The sequence below is a fragment of the Rhinatrema bivittatum genome, chromosome 6 (assembly GCF_901001135.1).
Source record: "Rhinatrema bivittatum chromosome 6, aRhiBiv1.1, whole genome shotgun sequence".
Lineage (NCBI taxonomy): Eukaryota > Metazoa > Chordata > Amphibia > Gymnophiona > Rhinatrematidae > Rhinatrema > Rhinatrema bivittatum.
In genome coordinates, this window is record NC_042620.1 from 1,163,624 (window position 1) to 1,191,281 (window position 27,658).

At 45.0% G+C, this 27,658-nt stretch overlaps 1 protein-coding gene across 1 annotated transcript in view; it reads right to left on the reverse strand.

The window, feature by feature from the left end:
- The window catches only part of LOC115093339 (unconventional myosin-X-like), a 556,890-nt gene that overhangs the window by 515,673 nt on the left and 13,559 nt on the right, over positions 1-27,658 (reverse strand). Inside the window, exon 3 of the mRNA XM_029604967.1 lies at positions 18,625-18,812. Within this exon, the coding sequence (XP_029460827.1) occupies positions 18,625-18,812 (188 nt within the window). The remainder of the gene's footprint in view (positions 1-18,624; positions 18,813-27,658) is intronic.

The window sequence follows — 27,658 nt, forward strand, 5'->3', positions numbered from 1 at the left end:
GTGCCCTTGGGTTTATGTAATGCCCCTGCTGTCTTTCAAAAGATGATGAATGAGATTGTTAATGACATCCTCTAATGGACTCTATTTTATTTATTTAATCATTTCTATACAGCCTCCTCAGCATCTAAAAGGTTGTTGTGTACTTTGATGACATCTTCATCTTCTCCAAAGATCTTAACTCCCATTGCCAAGAGGCTCACCAGATGCTTCAGCATCTTCAGGACAACCAGTTGCATGTAAAACACAAAGTGCCTTTGAAAAGTAGAGTCTTCCCTTCCTAGGATACATTGTCTTCAAAGGGTTTGCATGGACCCAGACAAACTCAAAAGTTTCCAGGATTGGCCCCAGCCAATTGGACTACAGGCTCTGCAGAAGGTTTTGAGCTTTGCCAACTATTAAAGACACTTCATCGCCAATTACTTCAAAATCACTGCGCCTCTCACCACCCTCACTTGAGAAGAGGCTAACACCAAGCTCTGGCCACCCACTGCCATTTAACTTTAAGATTTGAAAGATACCTTAAGAACATGCCATACTGGGTCAGACCAAGGGTCCATCAAGCCTAGCATCCTGTTTCCAACAGTGGCCAATCCAGGCCATAAGAACCTGGCAAGTACCCAAAAACTAAGTCTATTCCATGTTACCGTTGCTAGTAAGAGCAGTGGCTATTCCCTAAGTCAACTTAATTAATAGCAGGTAATGGACTTCTCCTCCAAGAACTTATTCAATCCTTTTTTAAACACAGCTACACTAACTGCACTAACCACATCCTCTGGCAACAAATTCCAGAGTTTAATTGTGCATTGAGTGAAAAAGAACTCTCTCGATTAGTTTTAAATGTGCCACATGTTAACTTCATGGAGTGCCCCCTAGTCTTTCTATTATCTGAAAGAGTAAATAACAGATTCACATCTACCCGTTCTAGACCTCTCATGATTTTCAACACCTCTATCACATCCCCCCTCAGCCGTCTCTTCTCCAAGCTAAAAAGTCCTAACCTCTTTAGTCTTTCCTCATAGGGAAGCTGTTCCATCCCCTTTATCATTTTGGTTGCCCTTCTCTGTACCCTCTCCATCGCAACTATATCTTTTTTGAGATGCAGTGACCAGAATTGTACAGAAATCCTGTCTTTGTCACCCGAACCCAACTTGTCCCTTCATCATTGAAGTCGATGCCTTCTCCTTGAGGATAGGGGCCATTTTAAGCCAGCATTCTTACAATGGCATTCTTTATCCTTGCTCTTCCTTTTCAATGAAATTTTCACCGGTTGAATACAACTATGGGATCAATGATAGGGAACTCCTGCAATCAAACTAGCACTGGAAAAATGGTGTCATTGGCTAGAGGGTGCAGAATACCATATTAACATTTACATCAATCATAAGAATCTGGAACACATTCACCATACTCAACAATTGAACTCCCAACAGGCCCGCTAGTCTCTGTTTTTTGCACGTTTTGATTTCAATCTTAGGTATCGACCAGCACTCAAGAACGTCCAAGCGGATGTGCTTTCCCACTCCTTCCAAGTAGAGGACACTCCAGAACCCCTCAAGTACATCATTGATCCAGCCAGGATCCTCCTAACCATCACCGTGACTGCCACACCAGGGAGGCCAGTTGTTCCAAGCAAACGCAGAGAAAAGGGATTACGATGGTTCCATTACTCCCATGTTACAGGACACCCTGGACAGGCTTGGACCAGGCTTATGTGGACTCCTGTCCCACCTGTGCGCAGCAGAAACCCCAGACCCACTTGTTCACTGACTTCATAGTGGACCTCCCTCTCTAATGGCTCCTCTATTTTCTGGGTCATAGTTGACTGCTTTTCAAAGATGACCCACTTTTTTCCACTTCCAGAACTACCAATGGCACCTGAATTGGCATGTCTATTCACACCCAATGGGAAGTCTTCCACTTACACGGACTGGCCAAACACATTGTGCCTGACCATGGTGTGCAGTTCACAGTCAGATACTGGCAGTCACTCTGTGTGAAATTCAGCATTTTCTTGGTCTTCACAACTGCTTACCATCCCCAGGAAAATGGGCAATCTGAACGTACTAATCATACACTAAAGACCTTCCTCAGAGCCTACACTAATGAATGCCAGGACAACTGGGTATCCCTTCTTCCATGGGCAGAGTTTTCTCTGTCTGTACAGCCACAGGATCATCACCCTTCCAGACAGTCTACAGGTAACAGTTGTAGCCTCTGCTGTCTCTCCTGTGGTCCAGCTGACTGCACAGGAACTCAGAGACCTCTGGACCTATACCACCAAGATGCTCCAGGAGGCAGCTGAGAAGGCCAAAAGATTTACTAATGCACATTGGAGGCACGCTCCACAGTTCAAGCCCCGTGAGAGAGTGTGGCCAAGCATGTGCCACATATGCCTCTGAATACTATCCATGAGGCTTGCTTCCCACTACATTGGAAAATTCACCATCCTGTGACAAATTAGGCCCGTGACCTACCAACTCCAGCTGCCCCCCACATTGGGCATTCATAATGTATTTTATGTTTCCCTGGTAAAGCCATTAATTGTCTACTGGCCCACTAGGAAACCACCTCAGCCTCAAGAAGTGTCCTCTGAGGATAACATGATATATGATGTAAACAAAGTTTGGGATTGCAGGTGATGGGGCAAGAAATGGGAGTACCTCGTCACCTGGAAGGGGTACAGCTCTGAGAATACTTGGGAGCCTGCCTCCAATATCTTGGATACTAATCTATTAAAGGCATTCCACACTGCTCATCCCAGGAAGCAGAGACCCTCAAGGAGGGTGTTAAAGCAGGGGGACTACTATTACACTTGGTGGTCTGCATTTTTCCTCCAGCCACATGGCCTCAACAAATGCCTCTGATGCTAGGGCAAGACCCCAAATGATCGAACAGCGGACCACAGCAATGGGAAGGGCTGACATACTGAAGAAGAGAGATGCGCTGGCAGGGGCTCTCTTTAGGCACATGCATGCCAGACCTGCTGCTATTTGAAGGACCTACGGTGGGAACTTCCCGCAGCACCTCCACTAAATAAGGCCTGCTCACCCAGCTTCCAGAAGTGTGCATGGACTCAGCATTCCTGTGTTCCTGTTCTGCATTTGTTCTTGGTAGTGTTTTTGAGTTCCTGCATTCTTGTGTGAGCCATATTCCTGGTCTTTGCTCCTGCATCCTGTGTGGCTGTCTGGCTTGTGTTCGTCTTTTTCCTTCTTATGGTCAGTCTCTGGTTCCTTGCGTTCTTCATGGTCAGTCTCCGCTTTTGTCTCCAGTGTCTTCTCTCCTGCTTGTGCTGTTCTTTGCCATCCACTTTTGCTTCCCTGCGTGATCCTTGGCTTGACCACTGCTTGGACACCAACTCTGCCTGTATTTTGGCCTGCAACTGCACCTACTTGTATGTTCACCTCTCTAGAGACCCGTGCCTAAGTATAGCTGACCCCGGCACCTGAGGGCTCAACCTAAGGGGAAATTGGTCTGGTACTGATGAAGTTCCAGCTGGGTTTCTGCTCCCGTCAACTCCACCAACCGACAATGAGGACCTGTAGGGCTCCTTCTTGCAGGTTACGCCAACTCTACCTCAGCCCAAAGTCCACACCTGCAATATGCAGTGTTGTGCTGTTAAAAACAATAAAAGGCACCTTTTTAACATCTTTGGTTCATTTTTCTCTGAAAGAAGATTACCTGCCAGAGGCCCTGAAGCAGGCATCATTGCGCTTGTGCTAAAAAGAAGTCTAACCTTAATTTTTTAATGATGACTAAATACAGGCCTATGTCATCTGCAGGATTTCTGCTGAACTTGAGTTGGTTGTTCTCAAGCAATTGGCCAAGTTTGAGGATCACAAGGTCTTCAAATGATCCACCCAGTCTGCCCAGCAAGCTTATGCCAGTATCTGCTACACTGTGCAGGTCACCCCCATGCTTATCTGTTTCCCAGACCAGAAAAGCAGAGAGCAATGTTGTAGCTGCATCAAAAGTATCAGGCTTAGTGATTAAGGGTAGTAAGCGCCGCATCAGCAAGTTACCCTCATGTTTATTTGTTCCCCAAACCGTAAACGTCGGGGCCCTTGTTGGTTGCTGCTGAATCCAATTCCCCTTTTCCCACTGCTGTTGAAGCAGAGGGCAATGATGGAGCTGCATTAACTGTATCAAGGCCTAATTGTTAAGGGTAGCAACTGCCACACCAGCAAGTTACCCCCAGTTACCCCCATGCACCCTTTCCTTTAGGGATCCATAGTTTCAGGCGCTCCTTGAGTCCTGAAATGTTGTTACTCTATTTGATTCAGTGAGAAGGGGTCTAGAGTCCATGTCGGCATATGTTTGACATATCCTCTGCTTCTGCTACTGTTGATCCTGGGATTATGTTAACTCACAAGTTATTGCCAATCAGTTCATTACTTGGGCAAACCACAATGTTGCACATGAGAATCCCACAAGATCATCCCAGATAGATTTGCCTGATATCCTTTCAGTGAAACAAGCCAGGCTTTCTGTCACATGCAAATGTGCATTTTGCATGGCTGCACTATCATTCTGGAATGTTCTTCCTTACAAACTTAGGGCGATTGAGTGTCCCAAACAGTTTAAGGGTCTGCTAAAAACCTATTTGTTCAAACAAGCTTTTCCTTGACTGTTCTAAACCTAATACTAATTTTAAAGTGCTTTTATTATTAAGAAATTATGTATGAAGTTTAATTTTACCTGGCTCTATTGTAGTTATCTCATAATTATATTTAGTCTGTCTGGTTTTGATATACTAAATTATCCAGAGTAGTTAAATCACAAGCGGATTATGATAAATTGCAGGAGGACCTTGTGAGACTGGAAGATTGGGCATCCAAATGGCAGATGAAATTTAATGTGGACAAGTGCAAGGTGTTGCACATAGGGAAAAATAACCCTTGCTGTAGTTACACGATGTTAGGTTCCATATTAGGTGCTACCACCCAGGAAAAAGATCTAGGCATCATATGACTAATACATTGAAATAGTCGGCTCAGTGTGCTGCAGCAGTCAAAAAAGCAAACAGAATGTTAGGAATTATTAGGAAGTGAATGGTTAATAGAGCGGGAAATGTCATAATGCCTCTGTATCGCTCCATGGTGAGACCGCACCTTGAATACTGTGTACAATTCTGGTCGCCACATCTCAAAAAAGATATAGTTGCGATGGAGAAGGTACAGAGAAGGACAACCAAAATGATAAGGGGGATGGAACAGCTCCCCTATGAGGAAAGGCTGAAGAGGTTAGGACTTTTCAGCTTGGAGAAGAGACAGCTGAGGGGGGATATGATAGAGGTGTTTAAAATCATGAGAGGTCTAGAACGAGTAGATGTGTCCCGGTTATTTATTCTTTCGAATAATAGAAGGACTAGGGGGCATTCCATGAAGATAGCAAATAGCACATTTAAGACTAATCGGAGAAAATTCTTTTTCACTCAACGCACAATAAAGCTCTGGAATTTGTTGCCAGAGGATGTGGTTAGTGCAGTTAGTGTAGCTGGGTTTAAAAAAGGTTTGGATAAGTTCTTGGAGGAGAAGTCCATTAACGGCTATTAATCAAGTTTACTTAGGGAATAGCCACTGCTATTAATTGCATCAGTAGCATGGGATCTTCTTAGTGTTTGGGTAATTGCCAGGTTCTTGTGGCCTGGTTTGGCCACTGTTGGAAACAGGATGCTGGGCTTGATGGACCCTTGGTCTGACCCAGCATGGCAATTTCTTATGTATATTGGCCTTATTGATTGATTATGAATATTGGCCTTATTGTTTTAATGTCGTGTTTTATTGTGTATGTTTACATAGAAACAGAAATGACAGCAGAAAAGGACCAAATGATCCACCTAGTTTGCCCAGCAAGCTTATGCCAGTATCTGCTGCACTGTGCAGGTTACCCTCATGCTTATCAATTTCCCAGACCGTAAAAAGTCAGGGCCCTCGAATGCTGTTTGAATCCAGTTTCCCTTAATCCCTGCCATGAAAACAGAGAGCAATGTTGGAGTTGCATCAAAAGTATCAGGCTTAGTGATTAAGGGTAGTAAGCACCGCATCAGCAAGTTACCCCCATGTTTATTTGTTTCCCAAACTGTAGACGTCGGGGCCCTTGTTGGTATTAATCGAATTCCCCTTTTCTCACTGCCATTGAAGCAGAGAGCAATGATGGAGTTGCATTAACAGTATCAAAGCTATGATGTTTTGGGTACCAACTGCCACACCAGCAAGTTACCCCCATTTCCTTATTTCCAACTCTAGCCTATAGGAATCCACAGTGTTTATCCCACACCCCTTTGAGTTCCTTCACTGTTTTTGTCTTCATCACCTCCTCTGGCAGGGCATTCCAGGCATCTGTGAACAAATATTTCCTGACATTGTTTCTGAGTCATCCTCCCTGGAGTTTTATTTCATGAACCCTAGTTGTATTGATTTTTTTCCAACAGAAAAGGTTTGATGATTGTGCATCATTAAACCTTTCAGGTATCTGAAGGTCTGTATCCTATCTCCCCTGCACCTCCTCTCCTCCAGGGTGCACATATTCAGATCCTTCAGCCTCTCCTCATACGTCTTCCAATGCTGACCCCTCACCATTTTGGTCGCTCTTCTCTGGACTGCCTCCATCTTGTCTTTATCCTTTTTTAGATAACAGCTCCAGTACTGAACACAGTACTTCAAGTGAGGCCTCACCAAGGACCTGTACAAGGACATTATCACCTCCTTTTTCTTAATGGTTATTCCTCTCTCTATGCAGCTCAGCATTCTTCTGGCTTTAGCTATCGCCTTGTCAGATTGCTTTGCCATCTCCACATCATCAGACACTATCACACCAAGGTCCCTCTCCCAGTCCCGTGCATCAGTCTTTCACCATGCATCACACAAAGCTCTTTTGGATTGCTACACCCAGGATGCACGACTCTGCACTTCTTGGCATTTAATTCTACCTGTCAAATCTTCGACCACTCTTCAAGTATTCTTAAATCACTTGTCATTCCCTCCACTCCTTCAGGTGTGTCCACTCTGTTGCAGATCTTAGTATCATCCGGAAACAGATAAGCTTTACCTTCTATCCCTTCTGCCAGGTCCTCACAAAGTTATTGACCAGAATCGGTCCCAAAACCGATCCCCGTGGCACTGCACTTAACACCGTTCTTTCTTCAGAGAAGGTTCCATTTATCATTACACGCTGTCACCTGTCAGTCAACCAGTTTACAATCCACGCTACCTTGCCACCAACCCCCAAGCTTCTCATTTTGTTCATAAGTCTTCTATGTGGGACCATATCAAAAGCTTTAATAAAATCCAAGTAAATCACATTGAGCGCTCTTCCCTGATCCAATTCTTTAGTCGCCCAATCAAAAAAATCAGATTCGTCTGACAGTACCTTCCCCAGGTGAATCCATGCTGCCTCGGGTCCAGCAATTCTTCTGACTGTAGATAGTTCGCTATCCTTTCCTTCAACAGAGTCTCCATCAATTTTCCCACCACTGAGGTGATGCTAACCAGTCTGTAGTTTCCATCCTCCTCTCTACTCCCACTCTTGTGAAGAGGGACCACCACCACTCTTCTCCAATCACTCGGCACCACTCCCATTTCCAGGGATCCCTCAGCATCCTGGGATGAACCACATCAGGCCCCATGGCTTTGTCCACTTTCACTTTTCCTAGATCTTCCCATTCATTCTCTTCTGTAAACAGAGTTTTGTCTACTCCACCCCCATCCACAGTCTTGTTAACTAGCGAGGGTCCTTTCTCCAGGGTCTTCTTTAGTGAACACCGAAATGTATTTATTTATTTAAAGTTTTTTATATACCGGTGTTAGTGTGTACATCACATCGGTTTACATTATAACAAAAGTTTGGAAGTACATTAAACAGGGAATAATAAGGTATGGGCCGTGTGAACACATAGAGAGGCATAGAAATACAGAGCAACTGGCAAAAAGGTTCTGAACCTAAGGAATTAAGGTTCAAAGCGTCGGTTCTTAACATATTGCAACTATTAATATATATAGAGGTAGATAACAATAACATATGTTAATTATATACATTATGTACAAGAATGCATAGGTGTACAGATTCGCATGGTATTAAGGATGGAGGCGGGGTATGCTCAGGGGAAAACAGAAGAGTAAACTGGGGAAAGGCGAAAGTAGCTAGTCGGGGAATGCTTGTGTGAAAAGCCATGTTTTTAGTTTCTTTCTAAATTTGAAATGACAGGATTCGAGACGGAGTGTTGATGGCAGAGTGTTCCAATGTGAGGGGCCTGCGATTGAGATGGCACGTTCCCTTGTGGTGGAAAGGTGTGCCAATTTTAAAGAGGGCACATAAAGGGATCCCTTGTTGATTGACCTGGTGGGACAATTTGACTGTGGGGGTGAAAGGGTGGTCAAGCCAGTTGGAGTGGTGGGAGTGAATGGCTTTGTGGATGATTGTGAGCGTTTTGTACAGAATGCAAGAGTGGATGGGGAGCCAGTGCAGGTCTTTAAGAATGGGAGTTATATGGTCGGTTTTGCGGACATTTGATATGATTCTTGCCACGGCATTTTGGAGCATTTGTAGTGGTCTTATGGTGGAGGAAGGGAGTCCTAGGAAGAGTGAATTGCAGTAATCCAGTTTTGATGATAGAGTGGTTTAGATCACAGTTCGAAAGTCATAGGAATGTAGTAAGGGTTTGAGTTTCTTTAGCACCATAAGTTTGAAGAATCTGTCTTTAAGGATGGAGCTGACGTGTTTCTTCATGTTTAGTTGTTGGTCAATAAGAACTCCCAGGTCTCTGACAGATGGTTGTGTGGTGATGAGATTGAAAGCTGGGTCAGAGGTTAATGAAGGTTTAGGGGTAGAGTGGTGAGAAATGAGTAGTAGTTCAGTTTTTTTTTTAGTGTTGAGTGAGAGATGGAGATTGGTGAGAAGGGAGATGATTGATTTGAGGCAGGTTTCCCAGTGGGTTAAGGCACCGGATATGGAGGTGTGTATAGGTATGATGATTTGAACATCATCAGCATATAGAAAGAATTTTAGTTTGAGATCTGAGAGAAGTTGACATAGTGGGGTGAGGTAGATATTGAAAAGGGTGGAGGAGACAGAAACCCTGCGGGACTCCATGGAGGAGGGGATGGGGGGCTGATAAGGCATTACCTATTTTCACAAGGAATTTTCTGTTAGAGAGGTAGGAAGAGAACCAGAGGAGGGCTAAGCCTGAGATGCCAATGTCTTTTAGACAGGTGATGAGATGGTTGTGGCATATGGTGTCAAATGCTGCTGAAATATCGAGAAGGGCAAGGATGTAGCTGTTCCCTTGGTCCATGCCCCTGAGGAGGTGATCGGAGAGGGAGAGAAGGAGGGATTCCGTATTAAAGTGTTTACGGAAGCCAAATTGAGCAGGGTGAAGGATATTGTGGTTTTCAAGGTAGTCTGTCAGTTGTGTGTTGACGACTCTTTCCATTATTTTGGCTATAAATGGGAGGTTAGAGGTGGGGCAAAAGTTGGCAAGATCCTTCGGGTCTAGGGAGGGTTTCTCGAGAAGAGGCTTAATTACTGCTTGTTTGAGTGTGTCGGGGACTGTGCCCGTGGAGAGGGAGGAATTGATAAAGTCAGCTATGGATTTAGCGATGGAGGTTGGGAGAGATAGAAGTGCTTTGGTGGGGATGGTGTCACGGGTGGGAGGAAGGTCTGCGCTTTTTTAGGATGGACTCCATTTCTTTGGTGGTGGTGAGGAAATGAAGTATTTGTTTGATCAATGAGTGTAGAGAGATGAAGAAATGGCAGAAATATTATTTTTACCTTTTAGTTTCACTATACCACTTCAGATCTTTCTCTGATATATCTGAAAAATGTTTTGTCACCTCTCTGGCTTTCCTTATTTCTTTCTTTGTCTCCCTCAGTTTCACCAGATATTCTTCCCTGTGTTCCTCTTTTTGGGATCCTTTATACTTCTAGAACACTGTTCTTTTTGCTTTTATTTTAGCAGCCACAACCTTGGTTTCTTATTTCTCTTGCTTTTGTTTATTTTTCTAAGATATAGATTTGTTGCCTTTGTAATTGCTCCTTTTAGTTTGTTCTTCCACCTCTCTCCTTTTCTCCCAGTCTTCTTGTTCTACCTCCAGGTAAGTCCCCATTTTGACAAAGTCCATTTTTTGAAATTCAAACCTTGGGTCTTCATGTGACTATTTTGTAAGCTTTGGTAGGCCTGGGTATCAGTAGGCGTGAATTATATTTAAATCAATAAATATTAAAAAATGGTAACTGGAAGTGGCAAAATGCACTATGCAATTCATTTCATGAAAGTAAAATACTCCAACCTCTTTCCAGTGATTTGTGAAAGAGAACGTCTACGTGTGTAATCCTCCAACCTCTTTCCAGTGATTTGTGAAAGAGAATGTCTACGTGTGTAATCCTCCAACCCCTTTCCAGTGATTTGTGACAGGGAACGTCTACGTGTGTAATCCTCCAACCCCTTTCCAGTGATTTGTGACAGGGAACGTCTACGTGTGTAATCCTCCAACCCCTTTCCAGTGATTTGTGACAGGGAACGTCTACGTGTGTAATCCTCCAACCCCTTTCCAGTGATTTGTGAAAGAGAATGTCTATGTATTGTCACGATCACGCCCATCCGCTCAGCACGCTGTGGGGCTTTGCTGGGCTTCAGGCCTCCGGCTCGTCTTATATACCAGGTCCCGTCCACTTGTACAGCTCATGCACAGCACTGCTAGGGACTCCTCCCGGCCTCTAGTCAGAGTGCCAGGCCTAGTCCTGGCACTTCCAAACAGTACACAGAAAAAAAGGGCTTTATCACAAAAAGGGTTTAATGTAGTCCTGCAGCCTCACCGGCTGCAGCCCTGCAACAATGCCTGGTTGACCTTACAAACCCCAAGCCTAACTGCTTAGGTTCTCTTTAGCCAGCTCAGAGTTAAACAGCATTCAAACCATAATTTCCTTCCAACCTCTCTTAAACATCCTTGTATAATCCCAGGATTTACCATCCCCCAACCTCCTGGTTATTCCACCTCCATAGAGGAACAGCTGGAGCTTTCCTCTCCCCAGCTTACCTCCATCTCCTCCTCCAGAGACTCTGAGGAGCCGGGCTTTTGTGGCCAGCTCCACCATGGTGGCACGCCCTCTTCCTCAGCTTCCATAGACTCTGCTGAGTCTATGGAAGTCACTTGGATGCAGATTCAAAGCTGCTCTCTAAATTGGGTGGAGGGGAATTAGGGCTGGAGGGTACTGGAAGCCAATAGTAACAGGTGGGAGAGAGAAAAAGGGAAAAAAAATGGATAAAGTGCGTAGCTTGCTGGGCAGACTCGATGGGCCATTTGGTCTTCTTCTGCCGTCATTTCTGTGTTTCATTTCTACGAGTCATAGGGATCAGTCTCTATTTCCTCCACCTGTTCCTGCTCCCTCTCCAGCCAGGGGTCAGGTGTCGGTTCAGGGAACCTGGGAAGTGTAGTCTTTGCTACCTTCCTCAGCGCCCTCCGGTGGCTAGGTTTGGTACTGCCAGCTTCTGCTTTTCTGTGTCCTGGCTGTTTCTGCCCCTGGCCAGGTCGTACTGCATCACAGTATGTAATCCTCCAACCTCTTTCCAGTGATTTGTGAAAGAAAATGTTTATGTATGTAAGCTTTTTGATACTTTCCTTTCCTTAGTGCTAGAGATGATTCTATAATCTCAGCTGAATGTGTACAGTGCAAAGATGCAGCCTCTTGATCCCTGCCCTCGAGAGCTTGCATGTTCTTTGTGACCGACTCCCTTAGGCAAGACGTTTCATTAGCGATATTCAGAAATCAGATGAAACCATTTCTCTTCCCCTCACATGGGTAGATTTTAAAAGGGCTGCATGTGCGCCCATATCTCGCCACGCATAAAGATACGCACTATTTCATAAAATATGCACATATGTCTGCAGCTTTGTAGAGAGAGAGAGCCTCCTTATAAGGCTCAGTCTGATACTTTATATGGACCATTGTAAGGGGCACTTTGATTGGCGTGAGTTTTCGGGAGGTGGTGTTACAGAAACATTCAGAGGTATTCATTATAAAATTGACATCATTAAAGAATTTTACACCTTATCTCGATGAAAACTCTAACCGGAGGAGTCTCTGCTAGCTGCATTGTACATATCAACTCCTTTTCATCACTTATAAGGTCTAAACGTTTTTAGTGATGTTGTTTTACAATGAATACCTCTGAATGTTTGTGTAACACCAACCCACCTCTCTCACTCCCCCCCCCCCCCCCCCCAGAAGCTGGAGCAAAGTGGCGTGTACATGTGATATGCATCAGCTGAGGAAAACTAGGGGTTACATGCATCCGTGCCAGCCCCCGCTCCACCTTCCCGGATACTTAGAGTTCACGTAAGCTCCCACACGGCACGCTTACGAGCATATGTGGCCATTTGTGCACACGCGAGGATTTTAAAATCTCCCTCTCATTGTGAGGGGCCTTTTGTCATCTTGTGCAAGGCAGCAGGGTTGGCAATGTTCCAGGTTTTCAGTTCCAGCTCTGGAGGGGCTCTAGATTCAGCTCCAGGCTGCTGCAAGAACTACTGCTCTGTCTCTGGAGCAGCTCTGGCTCCTTTTACCAGTCTCCAGCTCCGGAGCCACGGAGGAAAGGTAAATGAAAGAGATTGCGGCTGTAATAAGCTGAATAACCTTTTCTAACGGGTGCTGACGAATAAGAATTATTCCAAAATGTGATACTTAAAAGCTGTTTATTAAACCTGAATTGTTTTATTTGTACAACTACCAAGTTACTAATGAATGAATAGGGCTGGAAAGTGATATATAAGTGGCACAGACACCACATTTGTACGAGACTTAGACAGTAACTTTCACACCCTCGTGCGGGCGCACAAACACACGCATAGGTCAGTGCGCACCAGGGGCAGAGTCATTTTATAACTTGTGCACACACTTTATAAAAACGGCCTGACCGCATGCACACATGCGCAATATTAAGGATGCCTGCGCCTGGCCACATAAAGCAGGTTTCTACCACGTACATAAAGATAGTTCATAACTGGTGCGGGGCCACGTCACAACCAGTTTCACCAGTTCACCCAGTCTAGACTTAGGACTTCAAAACCCCCTGGTTTAATAGCCTGCACTCCCCCCAGGTGCCTCAGACCCTTTAAACTTATCAGAAATGGCTTTTTTAAATTACTCCTCCTCCAGAGCATAAATAAACGTACGCAGTACTATGACCTGGGCCCATAAGAACATAAAAACGTGCCATACTGGGTCAGACCAAGGGTCCATCAAGCCCAGCATCCTGTTTCCAACAGTGGCCAATCCAGGCCATAAGAACCTGGCAAGTACCCAAACACTAAGTCTATTCCATGTAACCATTGCTAATGGCAGTGGCTATTCTCTAAGTGAACTTAATAGCAGGTAATGGACTTCTCCTCCAAGAACTTATCCAGTCCTTTTTTAAACACAGCTATACTAACTGCACTAACCACATCCTCTGGCAACAAATTCCAGAGCTTTATTGTGCGTTGAGTGAAAATAATTTTCTCTGATTAGTCTTAAGTATTTCCACGCATGTCTTAGTCCTGCCTCGGACTGCCCATACCCCACTCAAACCACGCGCAAACCATGCCCATTTCTGAACCCAAGTGAGATGTGTGCACCACGGGAGATGCACACGCATGAAGGCGGCTTCGTGTAAGCCCTGCATGAGCACACATCCTCTGATTTTGGCTTGCGCTGGGTTTTTTAAATTCACATCTAATTGCACGCTAAATTTTTAAAAGCTTCCAAAACACAGCTTCATATCCATTTTTTTTGTCCCTTGTTAAACTTCCTTTTTCCTATATTCCCTGTTCACTGCATACTCAAGGACAGTTTACACTTAATTAAAATGATCTTGCCAATATATGCAGAACTCTGTCTTCTCCTGCGATCAGCGATTGGGTCTCCTGCTTTGGAGAAGATTCTTTCACTTACTGCAGTTGTTAGCAATGAGGGACAGAAAGCAAGGATGACCGTTCCAGTGTTGGCTTTAACTAAGATGGACCATTTGTCCTAGATGCACAAAACTTAAGACAAAGAAGCTTAAGCTTGGACTTGACAATCTGGAGCCAATGCAGTGATGTAAGCAAGAGAGCAGCAGATATATTTTACAGTGTCCAAAAATAGGTCTAACAGTGACACCGAGCCTCACAGGGAGACCCACATAGAAGAGTCCAAATGAGCAATCACAAGAGCCTAAAATGAAGCCATAGAAACTTTATTACTAAAATTTAAACTTCGCACAGGCAGTTTTAACAACGTAAGGAACACTAAATACATACTAACTATGTACACCCTGGAGGAAAGGAGGAGTAGGGTTGATAGGATACAGACTTTCAGATACTTGAAAGGTTTTAATGATCCATGGTCAACAACAAACCTTTTCCACTGGAAAAAAATCAGTAGAACTAGGGGTCACAATTTGAAACTCCAGGGAGGAAGACTCAGAACCAATGTCAGGAAGTATTTCTTCACGGAGAGGGTGGTGGATGCCTGGAATGCCCTTCCGGATGAAGTGGTGAAGACTAAAACTGTGAAGGATTTCAAAGGGGCGTGGGATAAACACTGTGGATCCATAAAGACTAGAGGATGGGAATGAAGAGTAGAGCCATGGAGGTGGATTACTGGAATGGTGGCTAGGTGATTACTACCCTTACTCAATAAGCCTTCACACGGATAATGCCAACTCCAACATTGCTCTCTGCTTCGACGGCAAGGGGAAATGTGGAAAAGAGGATTTACATTCAGACAACATCCAACAAGGAATCAGTCACGCGCATTTTCACTACCGACCCAGGTGTCTTATGCTTGGGTACTACCAGGAAGACTACAGGAAAGGAATGAAAACTGGGACTTTTTATTCTGTTAAGTAATTGGAACCAAATTTCCATCCATTACACAGTGGAAATAATCTTCAAATAAAATAAGGAAATTGGCAGAAAAACATAGAAGCATGATTTATTTATTTTATTTATTTAACATTTTTATATACCGGCATTCGTAGGACACATCATGTCGGTTCACAAGTAACTGAGAAAGGAAATTACAATGAACGAGGATGGGGGGCTAACTGGGAAATAGATGGATAACATACTAAGCTGGATAAAGTATGGAAGTACAAGGAAAGAGTTAACGAGCAAGGGTACAACTTTGTTGAACGACATGGAAAATTGGATATCCATGTAAGATTAAATATGCATAAACAATGTTCAGAAAAACAGCAGAATGGCAGAAAAAACCCATAAGCCCATCCAGTCTGCTCATCCGTCCAATTAATTTAGCATTAAAATTCCCATCACTTCCTCAGAGATTCCCCTGTATTTATCCCATGCTTTTCTGAATTCAGATAATGTTTTGTCTCCACCACCTCCACTGGGAGGCTTCTCCACACATCCACCACCCTCTGTAAAGAAATATTTGCTAAGGTTACTCCTGAGTCTACCCCCTTTCACCCTCATCTCATGACCCCTCGTTCCACAGCCTCCTCTCCTTTGAACAAGGCTGCACCTCCTGTGCATGGAAACCTCTGAGATATCTGAATGTCTCTCTCATACCTCCCCTCTCTCACCTTTCCTCCCGGGTGTGCATGTTTAGATCTTTAAGTCTCTCTCCATGTGCTTTACGATGAAGACCACTGACCATGTTAGCAGCCCCCTCTGGAGCAACTCCCTCCTGTTTCTATCCTTTTGCAGGTGCGGTGTCCAGAACTGTACTCAGTATCCCACGTGAGGTTTCACCAGGGACCTATACAGGGGCAGCATCACCTCCCTTTTTCTGCTGACCAGTCCTCTCCCTATGCACTCAAGCATCTTTCTGGCTTTTACCATTGCTTGAAGCCACATTCAGCAGGTGTCTTAAGTGAATCTTACAGTCTGGTGCTTCCCACCCCCACACAAACAATTTAAAATTATGCACCGATAATAGATTTTACATAAAAAAGGACATTCTGGGCTGAAAATATCACTTACAACATGTATATTATATTTATATGCACTACTGTGGTGCCAACCAGAAACCCTGCAAAAAAATGACACTTGGATCCCATATGATGGGATCAGACGTATTGAAACATGTGTTGGGTCTAGGCTTGGCCCTCAGAAAGCCATGAGTAAAGTGAAATTACAAATACAATATAGTAAACCTCCCAAATGTTACATCAGATCCTAAAACACCAATACACCTCCTATTAGGCAAACAGAAGAAGCAAGATTGCTAGACATCCCTAGCAGAATACCTCATTTCAGTCACACATGCAGAACTCAGGCAGACCCTCAACAAACAAAGAATAAAGAGACCATAAAGTATAAATATGCATACAAAAATGCAGAAAAACTAAACTGAAAACCACAACAAGCCAGACTCTGTATGCAGTGCAACAACGGAAAAACAGAACCTCCATTATTCTTCAGAAAATATAAATCAGTCATAATAGTAAAGCAATATTTCTTTATATTCCCTTTTTTAAGCACTTTCTAAGTGGTTTCCATTCAGGTACGATAGATATTTCCCTATCTGCAGAGGGAATGTGTACCTGAAGCAATTGAGGGTAAAGTGACTTCCCCAGCTCACAAGGAGCAGGAGTGGGATCTGAACGCTGGTTTACAGACCACTGTTCTAACCACTGGACTAATCCTCCACTCATATAAACACATATTTCAAAACAGCATGAAATAACAGTCAATAATCAAAACATCCCCCGCTCTCCATACCTGGAAACTTTTGATTTCCAGTCACTCTGAAATTGTTGTGGATTAACTGGGCAGGAGAGAGGGAGGGTGAACAAACTTTGTCCTCTCTCTCATGTGGGCACCGCCACACACTCACACTCACACACACTCGCTTTCACACTGGCAGTCACAGCAAGGAGGCAGATGATGTCCAAGCCTCCAAGCAATGGCCCAGGACAGCAGAAGGAGGAAAGCTACCATGCTGCCTGTCAGAAGCTTCTCCTTTCACACTCCATCTGGGTAGATCAGGTCTCCGTCTTCTTCTCGGGCTGCTGTGCTCCTCTACCTGTTGTCCCCGAGTGCGCACACAGCAGGCAGCATGCACTTCAGCACATCGGAGGATCTCCTGGCTCTCAGGTAGGGATTTTATGCCAGCGCTAACTAAGGGTTTCTTCTCATCTCAGGCAGGCTGCAGGGGCCAGCAAGGAGGCCACCGGACCAGTCAGCCACATGAGGGACCATGGCACTAAGCAGGATTCCAAAATGCACGGATTGCTAGCCACATTCAGAGGGCGAGGGAAGCGAGTGCGCGAGGCAGGAGTTTTATCCACATTCAGAGGGCGAGGGAAGCGAGTGCGCGACGCAGGAGTTTTATCCACATTCAGAGGGCGAGGGAAGCGAGTGCGCGAGGCAGGAGTTTTATCCACATTCAGAGGGGCGAGGGAAGCGAGTGCACGAGGCAGGAGTTTTATCCACATTCAGAGGGGCGAGGGAAGCGAGTGCGCGAGGCAGGAGTTTTATCCACATTCAGAGGGCGAGGGAAGCGAGTGCGCGAGGCAGGAGTTTTATCCACATTCAGAGGGCGAGGGAAGCGAGTGCGCGAGGCAGGAGTTTTATCCACATTCAGAGGGCGAGGGAAGCGAGTGCGCGAGGCAGGAGTTTTATCCACATTCAGAGGGCGAGGGAAGCGAGTGCGCGAGGCAGGAGTTTTATCCACATTCAGAGGGGCGAGGGAAGCGAGTGCGCGAGGCAGGAGTTTTATCCACATTCAGAGGGGCGAGGGAAGCGAGTGCGCGAGGCAGGAGTTTTATCCACATTCAGAGGGCGAGGGAAGCGAGTGCGCGAGGCAGGAGTTTTATCCACATTCAGAGGGGCGAGGGAAGCGAGTGCGCGAGGCAGGAGTTTTATCCCCATTCAGAGGGCGAGGGAAGCGAGTGCGCGAGGCAGGAGTTTTATCCCCATTCAGAGGGCGAGGGAAGCGAGTGCGCGAGGCAGGAGTTTTATCCCCATTCAGAGGGCGAGGGAAGCGAGTGCGCGAGGCAGGAGTTTTATCCACATTCAGAGGGCGAGGGAAGCGAGTGCGCGAGGCAGGAGTTTTATCCCCATTCAGAGGGCGAGGGACGCGAGTGCGCGAGGCAGGAGTTTTATCCCCATTCAGAGGGCGAGGGAAGCGAGTGCGCGAGGCAGGAGTTTTATCCCCATTCAGAGGGCGAGGGAAGCGAGTGCGCGAGGCAGGAGTTTTATCCACATTCAGGGGAGGTGTTCTCATGGCTGTGTTTTGCTTGAGGGATGACAGTAACTCATGTAAGATTGCATTTGTAATTCCTCATGCATTATTTTCCACAATAAAGTACACTCACAAAAGCAGAAGTAAATGTCTATGTCTATGTCCAAAGTCTTTTAGTGAACCTAATAATAATTATCTGCAGACTTGATGCCAATGTGGACAGGGCCGGTGCTTCCCTAAGGTAACTAGGTGGTGCCCTAGAGCATGAAAAGTTTTGGGGGTGGCAGAGTTGCAGCAGGCTGCTGTGCCAGAGCTAATAGCAGCAAAGAAAAGAGCTGAGGAAGGCTGCAGTCTGCACAGCGCCAAGAGGCCGAAAGCACTCTCATAGCCCAGGTAAGCACAGGAAAGAGCAGTAATTAATACGTCAGGCCTCGTCATGTACCGAGTGCCCACAGCACTTACCTGATGAGGATGCACTGACTCTCATGGTGTTTCCACAGGCAGCGGTAACACTCGTTGGCGATGGCAAAGATGTGCGGAGGGAGTTCCCCCAGGTGGTGCTGCCTGTATAATTCCACTGCAGCCATAGTGTACAGATCCGCAATGGCTTTATAGGGGTTTACAGACACCAAAATAGAGCCAATGTTTGTCTAAAATGAAGAGAGAAAGAGATTGTCAGAGACAGACAAAGGATTCCCGCTTCTGATAGGAGATCATAAACACAGACTATCCCGATGTTACGCAGACCCTCCCTACCCCAGCTCTGATGTAATTACCATAAATCTCTCTCCCCTTTATTCGCTTAGTGGTAATTGGTGCTTTTTCTAATGCTTGGAATTTCTTTCTGAGAAAAGGCACCCAAAACCGAACACCACACTCCCTCCAAATGTGCTCTGCCAATGCTAGGAGTTCCTCCTCGTTGCCTTTACACACTCATACCAGGTTTCTATGTCCAGCTTCTCTCTTTCTTCCATGTTTCCCATTTACACAGGATCCATGCATCCATTTTCCTGGCTACACTGAGACTGCCAGTCGTTGTACCAAGCGTCTGCCCATTTATTCAAGTCTGTATGACAGAGATAGCAATCTGCAAAACTGGCAATCCTGCTGTTTATTCCTCTTTCGGGGTCACTGATAAAACTATTGAACAGTTCAGTCCTAGCACAGAGCCCTGAGGAATCTCACCAACGTGATCCATAAATCTCAATTTCTCCATCGCAAGCTGCGTGTGTTACTTTAATTATACAAAGTGGTGGAAAGAGAAGGGAAGTGTGAGGAATTGCAGGAGCCTGTGGCCTGGGCAGAACAGTAACTGGCAGAAGAGATGTCATGGGGCACAGGCCAAGTGGTGCACATAGGGTATATACAAGCTTTGTTCTTATACGGAGATACCTGACCAAAAGGTATGTTCCATACAGTACAACACAACATACATTTTCATACAAAAAATAAAATATCATTGTTATACCAAACAATGAAAAACGACAATGTCGTAACATCTTGTGAGCTTTTATCTTATTCCAACACTCATCCATCACATTCATGCCATCCATCCTAACTCCCCTCCCTTGTTTTATTGTGTCCAGCCCCCTAATGATATAAAAGCAGCTTGCAGGATCCCAAGGTGTGACAATCTTTAGTTAGGAGTTTATTTATATCCACCCATAAAGGAGGTCACACGCTAGATCTCATCTTCATCAACCAGAGCTTTACTCTAGCGTCACATATCAATTGTCTGCCAATTCCTTGGTCGGACCACAAGCTTATCTCTACTTCCCTCCGATACCTACATTCAACTCCCTCGGTAACACAGAAATCCACAGTCCAATTCAGAAAGCTATGCAACCAGGAAACCCTCAGCTCTCACCTATCCTCCGAGTTATTCCACATCGACCCTTCGGATGCTGACCCTGCGCTGACCTCTTGGATAAAAATCACTAACAAAGTGGCCGATGCAACCTGCTCGCTTACAACCAAAATCATCAGTGACAATGATGACAAAAAAAAAAGCCATGGTTCACGCCACAATTAACAACTTTGAAACGTGAACTTAGAAAAAAGGAGCAGAAATGGCGAAAAAACCCCTCCTCATCTAACCTATCGGCCTTTAAATCACTCGTGCACAAATACAGGATCGACATTCTTCAGACAAAAAGAGACTTCTACTCTCAAAAAATCAATCACTTCATCCACGACTCAAAAGCCCTCTTTTCCCTGGTCTCATCGCTCACCAAACCACCTTCTTCAATGATCCCAGATGACAAAGCTGCCACTAAAGCTTCCGAACTTGCCACATACTTCAAAAATAGAACAACAAACCTACTCGCCTCCCGTACAAGCAATAAAGTTCCTACCCAACATCATTCATGCTCTCCTAATCTACTACTCAGCCCAATATATCCTCAACTTTCCTCAGCCTCCTCGCCACAAATGGCCCGCTTAGAGGATTTCAAGCTTACATCTTCTTTAGAGATTGAAAACCTTTTAAAGAAACTCAATCCATCCTCACACCCTCTTGATGCAATTCCAGCTAACCTTCTCATAACCTGCGCTAAAGAAGTCGCTAAGCCTATCACCCAGATCATCAACGCCTCTCTATCACAGGGCCTGGTCCCTGACCCCCTCAAACTTGCCATCTTAAAACCCTTATTAAAAAAATCAAATCTCTCTACAGATAACCCAGCAAATTTCCGCTCGATTGCTAATCTTCCGATCATTGCCAAAATCCTGGAAAGAATAGTCAAACAGCTCTCTGAATTTCTTGAAAACAACAACATCCTCTCCCCGGCTCAAATAGGCTTTCGCAAATCCCACAGTACCGAAACTCTTCTTTTATCTCTGTCAGACAACATTCTCATGAATCTAGAAAACAAACATCCCTGCTTGCTCATCCTCCTTGATCTTTCGGCCGCCTTTGACATGGTCAACCATGATTATCTCATCGAAAGACTATCCGAGATCGGCATCAAAAACAAAGCTCTAAACTGGTTCAAATCTTTCCTCCAGAACAGATACTACAAAGTTAAGATCAATAGCAAAGAGTCACCACCGTTCAGTTCCACATTAGGGGTCCCTCAAGGCTCTTTGCTATTCCCTATGTTATTCAATATCTATCTTCTCCCGCTTTGTCATCTCCTTTCCAATCTAAAGTTAACCCATTACTTATATGCAGATGACGTCCAAATCCTTATTCCTATCACCGAATCACTTCAAAAGACCGTACTTTTTTGGAACTCCTGCCTCTTCTCCATTAACAAACTCCTGTCTAACCTTAACCTGATACTCAACACTGACAAGACAGAATTCCTCTTGATCACTCAAGATGGCACCCTTCCATTGAATAGCTCTCACCTTCCACTGAATAGCTCTCACCTTACGCCATTCCCAGTTCTCTCCCCACGGGTCAGAAACCTTGGGGTGGTCATGGATAACCATCTGAGCTTTTCTGATTTCATCAACACTACAGTTAAAGAGTGCTACTACAAACTCCAAGTTCTAAAAAGGCTTCGACCCCTCCTTCATTTTCACGATATCAGGTCAGTGTTACAATCCATCATCTTCTCGAAAATGGACTACTGTAATTCACTGCTTCACGGTCTCCCAGTCTACACCCTAAAGCCTCTTCAACTGTTACAGAACGCTACAGCAAGGTGTCTCACTAAATCCAACAAAAGAGATCATATAACACCAATTCTAAAGAAGCTCCACTGGCTCCCAGTCAAATCTCGAATCCTGTTTAAACTTCTATCAATCACCCACAAAGCCATATTCAACAACACTCCACTGGACCTCAGAATCCCTCTTCAGCTTCACACGTCTTCCCAACTGCTAAGATTAGCACAAAGAGGAACTCTACATGCACCTCCCATGAAAACATCTTTAAGTAAAAGAGCTCTATCCACAGCAGGCCCCAAACAGTGGAATCTGCTTCCTCCGGAGCCAAGGCTGATACATTGCCCCAACACGTCCAAAAAAAGACTCAAGACATGGCTATTCGGTCAAGCATTCCCTTAACTTACTTAGTCTTCCACAGCTCCCATAGACTGTTTTCATACTGTTGACGTCCAGAACCTATGCTCATGTTTTTACTCATCAATAAGAAATTTCTCCCTCCTCCCCCCCTCCACGAACAACCTTCCTTCCCCCTCCCCCCCCCATTAGCAAACCTCCCTCCCCATGTGCTAGTCTCGCTCTAATAGTGCATACTGCTACTGTTCCTAGTTATGTTATATTATTCAAGTTGTTCACTCCCTTGTTCATTGTAAGACATATGTTGTCATTGTTTTCTACTTGTTATAATGTAAACCGGAGTGATAAGTAATTCTGTTACCTGAACTTCGGTATAAAAAAAAAAAAAGTTATAAATAAATAAATAAATATTTATAAGTTAAGGGCTCTTCCCCTTTTCTGCCACTAGGCCTCAGCCTGGCATAGGACAGGAGGAGGAAAGTGCTTCATTGGTACAGGCCTCAGGGGTTATTTGTGGGCTTTTTGACTTCTTTTTCAGGGGATTTTGTTTCTGCGAGACCCTTTTACTCCGGCTGGTGGATTTCAGGGATTCTGCTAGGTTAGATCAGGGAAGATTCCACTGCTCTCTATCCCGACACAAAGAGGGAATCGCTACACAAGGATTTCACTTTTGACCTTTTTGTGAAGATTATTCTCATGAGTTTTTTGGGGGAAGTCTGTGTCCACAGGAAATCTGCTGGTCTCTGCTGCCTGGGACATTTCAGCTTCCAGATCCTGTGAATTATCTTTTGGAAGGAGAACTGTGAGTAAGATCTTTTTTATTACATCTGAGGACACCTATTCAGAGTGTTCATCCTGGGGAAAGATAAAATTGGGAGACTGCACAAAGACTCTCACCTTATATTTTCTACCAGTATTTTCGGAAAGGGATTTTTTTCTTGCACCCACCTAGGATACCCCTGCGCACCTGGGAAGCCTGGAGTGTGAGAGTTTTCTCTGATACTAAGAGACACTTGCACAGATAAAGAAAAGATCGGAGACTTGTGGTTTCCAACTATTGGCGCCAAGAACTGATATGAACTATGCCATTTTGTCAATTCAGAATTTCTGCAGTAAAGAATTATTGTTGCGCCCGGTCGCAGACGGCTGCGACCTCTCATGCTCACCTCTTTTCTTGCTACTTCATCAATCCTCGGAAGAATGGCTGCCTCCGCCAGCAAACGCCGACCTCCCTGGCGTCCCCGGGACGGTGTGGATGATGCCGACTGCCATCTTGTTCCTGGAGTCACCTAGCGTGCGCACAAGGGCCGTCTTTAGTACACGTCATGGCGGAACCTCGGGGGAGTCCCCTCCGCATGACATCACAGCCTCGCTGTATCTAAGCTGACTGGCCCAACTCTCAGACAAGTTAGCAAAGAGTTCTCCTCGTTGCTGAATCTGCTTCTCCTTGGACTTCCTGTTCCTGTCTCGGTGGGGAACGCTCCGAGTACCAACTCCTCGGGGGCTCTTCCGCGTTCTTTGGCTATCCGCTCCTCGGAGGGCCTTCCTACCTTGTTCTTCTGGAACGAAGCCTTGTGAGTTCATCTCATTTCATCTCTACCAAGTCTTGCTGGTATTCTCTCTGCGGTGTACCCCAAGCCTCGGGCCACTACCGCATTCTCACCAGCAGGATTCGCTACATCTGCAAGCCAACAGACAGACCAAAAGGATGAACCAGCATATTAAAGCAGTTTCTCCAGGCTTACATCAACTCCAGACAGAACAATTGGGCCAAACTGCTCCCCTGGGCAGAATTCGCGCTGAAGTCACACCCTTCAAGCTTCCACAGGCTCTTCGCCCTTTCAACTTGTTTATGGTCGCCAGCCTTTATCTCTGTTACCGATGCCCTTATCAGTAACCTCTCTGGCCGCTCAAGCTTCAGCACAGGAATTGCATCAGCTGAGGGAATACACAAAAGAACTTCTTCAAAAGGCTGGACAACAAGCGAAGAAGTTTTATGATGCCCATCACAGAGCAGCTCCACAGCTACAGCCCAGGGATAAGATATGGCTATGTACCCATTTCATTTGTCTCAAATTGCCTTCAGTTTGCTTTGCACCTCGGTATACAGGACCATTTCCTATACTACATTGCCTGGGTCCAGTCACGTACAGCTTGCAGTTACCATCTTCACTAAAAATCCACAATGCCTTCCACATCTCCCTGCTGAAATCACTCATCCAAGTTTTTGAAGAAGACACCTGAGCCGCAGCCCCTCTCTACGGAGGAAGACATAACCTACCAGGTAGATGATATCCTTGATGTGCGGAGATATGTGAGACTATGGAAATATCTTAATTCCTGGGAAGAAGTCGGACCAGAGGAAAATAGCTGGGAACCCGCAAGTAACATTCTTGACAAAGAACTAATCAGGCAATTCCATCTGGCTCACCCCAGAAAGCCGAAACCCCCGGGGAGGGGCCCTAAGAAGGGGGGGTACTGTTGCACCCGACGGTTGCAGATGGCTGCGACCTCTCATGCTTACCTCTTTTTTTCCCTGCACCGTCAATCATTGGGAGAATGGCAGCCTTCACCAACCAACGCTGACTTCCCCGCCGTCCCTGGGACAGCGTGGGCACTACCAACCACCATCTTACTTCCGGCATCACCTAGGTGTGCACGCAGGGCCTCCTTATGTATACGTCATGACGGGAACCTCGGGGGCATCTCCTCCTGATGACGTCAGCACCGCTAGTGTCCTTAAACCAACTGGCCCATTGCTAAGAGGAGTTAGCAAGTAGTTCTCTCGTTGTTAAATCCGCTCTAACTTGGATCTTCTGTTACAGACTATCGTCCTGGCATTCGGACGCTCTGAGTATCCACTCCATGGGGGCTCTTCCGTGTCTTGGCTATCCGCTTCCCGGAGGGCTTTTCTGCCTTGGACTTTCCTGACCTGCTCCTTGGGTATCTCTGCTGGAACTTCCTTGTATGAGTACCTTCTTCATCTCTTTCAACATTGAAGTCTCCACGGTGTACCCCATGCCTCGGGCCACTACCGTTCTTAAGCATCTCAATTCTACTCATCCTGTACCTCAGGGTATTGCTCCATCTATGCAAGATCTATGGCTTGGTTCCTGCATCTCAGACCTCTGCCTCCTTGGCACATAGTACAGTTTCCTCAGCATACCCCACGCTGCAGTCCACTACCGGATCTTATCTACAATACCATCTTGACTACTTTATCTGCTCAAGGACTGTTTGTTGCATTTCCCGCTCCTCGGGTTATGCATTATCTTTTCTCCCTAATAAAGTTTCTCTCACAGCTGTGTCCTACGTCGCTGAGACCACGCCCACCAACAGTGAGGCTCACGGGGCTCCTCCCTGTGGGCGGAGACATCTCTCATCTCGGCCTGGGATTCACAGCCTTCATCAAAACCATAACAATATGGCAATACTATTCAAAGGGTCAACGGATTGGCTGGCATCCCCCATGCCGCTCTACATTGCTATATAGCCCTCATGCTACACTTGGAGTCTTCGTGCCAATCAGCCTTCGTGCCACGCCCAGATATTCTACCTTGGAGTTCTTTCTTCTGCTGGGCCTCAGTCCTTACACCTTGATGTGCTCCTGCCACTCTAGAGGCTGCTTTGCATCTCATATTCTTTGGTGACTTGATGACACTCTTTGGGCTGTTTTGTCCCTTTATTGATGCCTTTGGTGTTTTCTGCTTCACTCCCTCTTCTTGGTACCTTGGGATTCTGATTGTACTTTGTTTAATGTTATTGTAAGTATATTAAAGCAATCCTCCTATGAAGCTCGAATAAAGTCTGTATTTATGATTGATTACCGCTTCTTTGACCCTGGTGGACACAACATTTTCATGCATTGCTTCTGTGTACTTGATCCTTTGGATGCATGAACTCCTTCTCTCTTTATTAGTTCTGTCTGTGCTCTTTTTATTATAAACCATCTAAATAATTTGTGTTTCATGTAGTTTATCAAATTCAATAAAGAACAGAAATACAGTGAGTACTAGATTGCATCAAAGGTTCATGCCACTGCTGTGGGTTCGGGCTGTCCTTCCCGCTCTAGCTTTCCTCTTTCTTCCTCCACCACTGCTGGTGCCCTTCTACACTTTTACAGACCCTAAGGCTATTCATGCCACTTTTGGTGCAATTTTGCCACAGTCATAAGAACATAAGAACTTGCCATACTGGGTCAGACCAAGGGTCCATCAAGCCCAGCATCCTGTTTCCAACAGTGGCCAATCCAGGATAACCAATTTGGCAGTGCAGTAATAATGGGAGATTTCAATTACCTTATAACAATCTCATTCTGTCATAACATTTTTATCTTATGTTGTTGTTAGTATCACATATACTTTATGTAACAAATTTTTATATAGTGAGTTTTAGGACCTTCATATCACCTAAACGCTGAAGTAAGGAAATGGTGGCTGGTCCGAAATGAAATGGCCCTGTATTGAATAGGACAAACATAGAAATCTTCCATAACCAGAGAGTTCACAGAGCAGCACTTTGAGTCATCCTGAGAAGTCCCTGAGGCAGTGGCTCAGCAAAACCTGTTCACGTCAGACTCCAGACTCTGGAACTTTATCGGCTTAAGCAAAAGGGAAGTACAGTCCTTTGAAATTTTATGAAAAAGTTTTCAAAAAATAAGAAAAATTGCAAAAATATTTAATCACAAGAAAAGTTCTTTTGATCAGATGATTAAAAAAGACCCGTAAACGGTGGTAACAAAAAGTTTGAACTTGTTTAACAGTGGGTGATATGAAGGTCCTAAAACTCACTATATAAAAATTTGTTACATAAAGTATATGTGATACTAGCAACAACATAAGATAAAAATGTTATGACACAACAAGACTGTTAAGGTAATTGAAATCTCCCATTATTATTGCACTGCCAAATTGGTTTGCTTCCCTGATTTCTCTTAGCATTTCATCATCTGTCTGACCATTTTGTCCAGGTGGATGGTAGTATACTCCTATTACTATACTCTTACCCAATACACATGGGATTTCTACCCATATAGATTCTACTGAGCATTTAGTCTCTTGTATGATCTTTATCCTGATGGACTCTATACCCTCCCGGACATAAAGTGCCACACCCCCGCCAAGTTGATCCTCCCTATTATTGTGATATAATTTGTACCCTGATATAGCACTGTCCCATTGGTTATCCTCCTTCCACCAAGTCTCTGTGATGCCAATTATGTCAATCTCATCATTTGCTGCTATACACTCTAACTCTCCCATCTTACTTCTTAGACTTCTGGCATTGGCATACAGACATTTCAAAGTGTGTTTTTTGTTTGTAAGAAAATGCCATACTGGGTCAGACCAAGGGTCCATCAACCTGTTTTTCAGTTGTTTGGGATAATTCGGAAATCATTAGCTTCGGTGATTTTTTACATATAGGCACATGGACTATGTTTGCTTTTAATGGAACCTCTCTGTTGGGATGCCCTAACTCTCCTGTTTCATTAGTATCCTTGAAGGATACATTTCTCCGAACCATGCGC